The sequence below is a fragment of the Notolabrus celidotus genome, chromosome 2 (assembly GCF_009762535.1).
Source record: "Notolabrus celidotus isolate fNotCel1 chromosome 2, fNotCel1.pri, whole genome shotgun sequence".
In the NCBI taxonomy this organism is placed as follows: Eukaryota; Metazoa; Chordata; class Actinopteri; order Labriformes; family Labridae; genus Notolabrus; species Notolabrus celidotus.
Genome location: NC_048273.1, coordinates 31962449 through 31966596, shown reverse-complemented (window position 1 = coordinate 31966596; position 4148 = coordinate 31962449). Strand labels below are relative to the sequence as shown.

Genomic DNA, 4148 nt, shown 5'->3' with positions numbered 1-4148 from the left:
GTGAATGAAAAGCTGCAAGGTTTTTGGGAGGATATTTATTTCAACTGATATATTCTTATGATATTAGAGAGGTTGAGAGAGGAAAAATGGCGCCAGTGTGTGTGGCTGGCCGTCGGCTGCGGCGCCTGCCTCTCCTGCTCTGCTTAGTAGTACTGGTGTTATTATCTATTGGCACTAAACAAATCGAGTCTCTGCTGATGTACGATCGCCAGTCTCTTCTATCTCTCCGGCAAAATGTCAAAATGTTAAGTGCATTTGATCGAGGTGGACGGAATACTTTGCCCCCGCTATTGGCGGGGATCCCTCCTCACCTGTGCCGGGTCTCGGCCCTACCTTCTCGGCGGCGGCGTCCTCGCCGCCGCGGCAGGCGCGGTGGTCGGCTTGTGAAGCTGAAGCTCTGGCTGTCACGTTCTTCGTCTTTCCCCCGGGCAGGATATGGATTATTCCCTTCTGTCACTGTGCCCCGGCGTTTCATCGACCCCATTGATGTCTGCCTGGTACCTGTCACTGGCTCAGTCGAGGGACTCCAGCCCCGCCGCCTCTGCCCTCTTCGGCTCTCTCGGTGTGGGGTGAACCACCAGCTCCTGAGGACGCTGCCCCTGGCTCCAGGATCTACCGAACCGCAGGCCCCGGCTCCGACCAGGATTGGTTTGGTAAACGCCAGATCCCTGGCGAACAAAACTTTCATCCTGAGGGATTTCTTCAGCTCCTGTGCCCTGGACTTCCTCTGCGTGACGGAGACGTGGATCGGTGCAGGTGACTGTAGCGCTTTGGTCGAACTTTTACCGGCCGGCTGTTCTTATTTTAGCTCCCCGCGGAAGTCGGGTCGTGGTGGAGGAACGGCGGCGGTTTATAAACATGTCTTTAAATGCAAGCAGTACGTCGACTCACCCTCTTTCGCAAGTTTTGAGGTGACTATGTTTGAAGTGGGTCGCTCCGACCCGGTGCTGTGCGCTGTTATTTACCGACCCCCCAAATACAATAAGGACTTTGTCAGTGATTTTTCTCAATTTCTGGCTGAGCTCATGCCCAAATATGACCGTGCCCTTTTTGTTGGGGATTTTAATCTTCATGTGTGTTGTCCCGATAAGCCGCTGGTAAAGGACTTCATAAGCCTCATTGACTCTTTTAACCTGGTGCAGTGTGTGTCTGGTCCCACACATGAACGTGGACACACCTTAGACCTCGTCCTCTCGCATGGTTTATCCGTGTCAAACGTGGAGATTTGTGACAATGTGTTTTCGGATCATATGCCTGTACTGTTTGATGTTGATTTCTCCTGTGCTGTCTCTGAATCTCGCGCCCCGGTTCAGAGACGGAGGATTATTAACCCTTTTACTGCTGGTCGGTTCTCTGTGGCTTTTGATCAGCTCTGTGCCTACCCTGTCTCTGGTAACACAGAGGAGCTCAGCTCTTGGTTTGACTCATCCTGTCTGACCATACTGGACTCTGTGGCTCCATTAAAAGCTGTGAAACCCAGGGCTAAATCTGAGCCCTGGTTGAACGAGGACACTCGCGCAACCAGACGGGAATGTCGCAAGGCTGAGCGAAGGTGGAAGAAGGACAAGCTGCAGGTTTCATTCCAAATCTTACAGAACTGTTGGCGATGCTACCAGAACACTGTTAAAGAGGCTAGAAGGGAATATTTGTCAAACCTTATTGAGTCCAATCGTCATAATCTGCGTGTGTTATTTAAAACCATTGGCACTGTTCTTAATGCCCCACAGCCTGTCAACTTGGAGGCATCTCATGCATCATGCAATAGCTTCCTACACTTTTTTATTGATAAGGTGGCTGCTGCAAGGTCTCTCATCTCAGCTCCTGTTCTTGACCCCTCTGACCCTGTTCCCTGTTCTGCAGCTCTTGATAGGTTTGAGTCTGTGTCTCTGTCATTTTTAGAAGATCTGGTTGACCATCTTCAGCCTTCGGGTTCTCCCTGTGATGCTGTCTCTCCTCGCCTGTTTAAAGAGGTTTTCCCTAGTATAGGGCAGTCAGTCTTGGCCATCATCAATAGCAGTCTGTCCTCTGGTATTGTTCCCCTAAGTTTTAAACATGCAGTGGTGCAGCCCCTACTTAAGAAACCTGGCCTGGATCGCAGTGTGCTGGCCAACTATAGGCCCATCTCCAAGCTCCCTTTTATCTCAAAAATTTTAGAGAAAGTTATCCATGTCCAGCTGAAGTCATTCCTGGACGAGCATGAAGTCTTGGAAGTTTTTCAATCTGGTTTTAAAACACGCCATAGCACTGAGTCGGCTTTGTTAAGAGTTTGTAATGACATCCTCCTGGCAAATGACTCTGGTGACCATGTCATCCTTGTCCTTTTGGACCTAACTGCGGCTTTTGACACGGTGGACCACAGTATCCTAGTGGCTCGGCTAAGCCAACTAGTGGGCATCTGTGGTACCGCACTTGAATGGTTCAAATCATATTTGTCCAACAGGTCTATGAGTGTACGCATTGGAAACTCTGTTTCTGACTCAGCTCCGCTTCTGTATGGGGTTCCACAGGGGTCCATTTTAGGTCCACTGCTGTTCTCACTGTATCTACTGCCTCTGGGTTCCATCCTGAGAAAGCATGGCATCTCCTTCCACTGCTACGCTGATGACAGTCAAATATATGTGCCGCTGAAAAAGAAAAATGCCTTTTCCCTCTCACCACTTCTTGCGTGCCTTGAAGACATCAAAGCATGGATGGCTTTGAACTTTCTAAACTTCAATGAAAAAAAGACAGAAGTAATGGTGTTTGGTCCCAGTGGCCCTTGTGAACTCCCTCCGGTTGATCTGGGCCCTTTGGCCGTCTATTTTAAGTCGAAAGTCTCAAACTTGGGTTTTAAGCTTGACAGTGATTTTAAGATGGATCAGCAGATCAGCTCTATAGTAAAGTCCAGCTTTTTTCACATTAGGCAGCTGGCAAAGGTGAAGCCTTTCCTTGCACGACAGCACTTTGAAACAGTAATCCATGCCTTTGTCACATCCCGGCTGGATTACTGCAATGCACTTTATTTAGGAATCAGTCAGTCCTCCCTCGCACGTCTCCAGTTGGTCCAGAATGCAGCCGCTCGCCTTTTAATTGGAGCACGTAAAAGGGAGCACATAACGCCCATTTTAGCCTCCCTCCACTGGTTGCCTGTGCATTTTAGAGTCCATTTTAAGATTATTTTATTTGTTTTTAAATCTTTAAATGGTCTCGCCCCGCCCTACCTCTCTGAGCTGATCCATCTCTATGCCCCTGCTCGGTGCCTCAGGTCAGCTGATCAGCTGCTCCTGGAGGTACCGAGGTCCAAGCGGAAGCTCAGGGGGGATAGGGCTTTTTCTGTCGCTGCTCCCAAACTGTGGAACGATCTTCCTTTAGCCGTCAGACAAGCCCCCTCACTGTCCACTTTTAAAAGTCGTCTTAAAACCCATTTTTACTCCCTGGCTTTCGACTCAGCATGAGACCCTGCTCTTGTTTCAGTGCCTTTTTATTTTTATTTTTATTTTTTAACTTTATTTTATCTTATTGTTCTTATTGATTTTATGATTTTTATTGTTTGTTTTTATCCATTATGTTTCTGTACAGCACTTTGTGTCCGACTACTGTTGTTCTTAAAGTGCTTTATAAATAAAGTTGAGTTGAGTTGAGTTGAGTATTACTTCATTACACAGTTCAGATTATTTCACCTGTAAAAGTGTGTTTTGACATTTCACATAATGAATAAAAGGCTTTGGACATCTATCACAGGCGTGCTTAACTCTTGTACATGACTTACTTCCAAAATGAAAAAAACTGTATTTAGCTCAACATCTTGGTCCTAGATTTTTTCAACATTTCACATAATAACACATGTATTACAAAATCAGCAAAAGCTTATTTATGTGAAATGCTAATGTAAGAATGCATTCTGATACTAGCATACAACTGAAATCAAAACCGGGTATATTGTCTGACCTAAATCTAAAAAATGCAGATAAACTGTAGCTTAGAGTGATTCAGTTGAGTCATGTTTCACAATAATCAGTGTTTAAAGCTGGGGTTGGTTGTTAGATCTAGATACACTTTATGTTATCCTGGTTAAAATTATCTTTATGTCCCGATGGCAATCAATACATAAGTGTTCTTAAAAAAAAGAGCAAAAAATGTATTATTTTATTGATTTAAAGTGATTTATG

At 46.0% G+C, this 4148-nt stretch overlaps 1 protein-coding gene across 1 annotated transcript; it reads left to right on the top strand.

Moving 5' to 3' along the window:
• Window positions 1–242: 242 nt before the first annotated feature.
• LOC117829052 lies at window positions 243–3395 on the top strand (the record flags this gene model as incomplete). The annotated part of the gene is made up of 2 exons (XM_034706576.1): window positions 243–1599; window positions 1861–3395. Coding segments are annotated over exons 1-2 (2892 nt in total), but the record flags the coding sequence as incomplete, so codon positions are not given.
• Window positions 3396–4148: the final 753 nt, after the last annotated feature.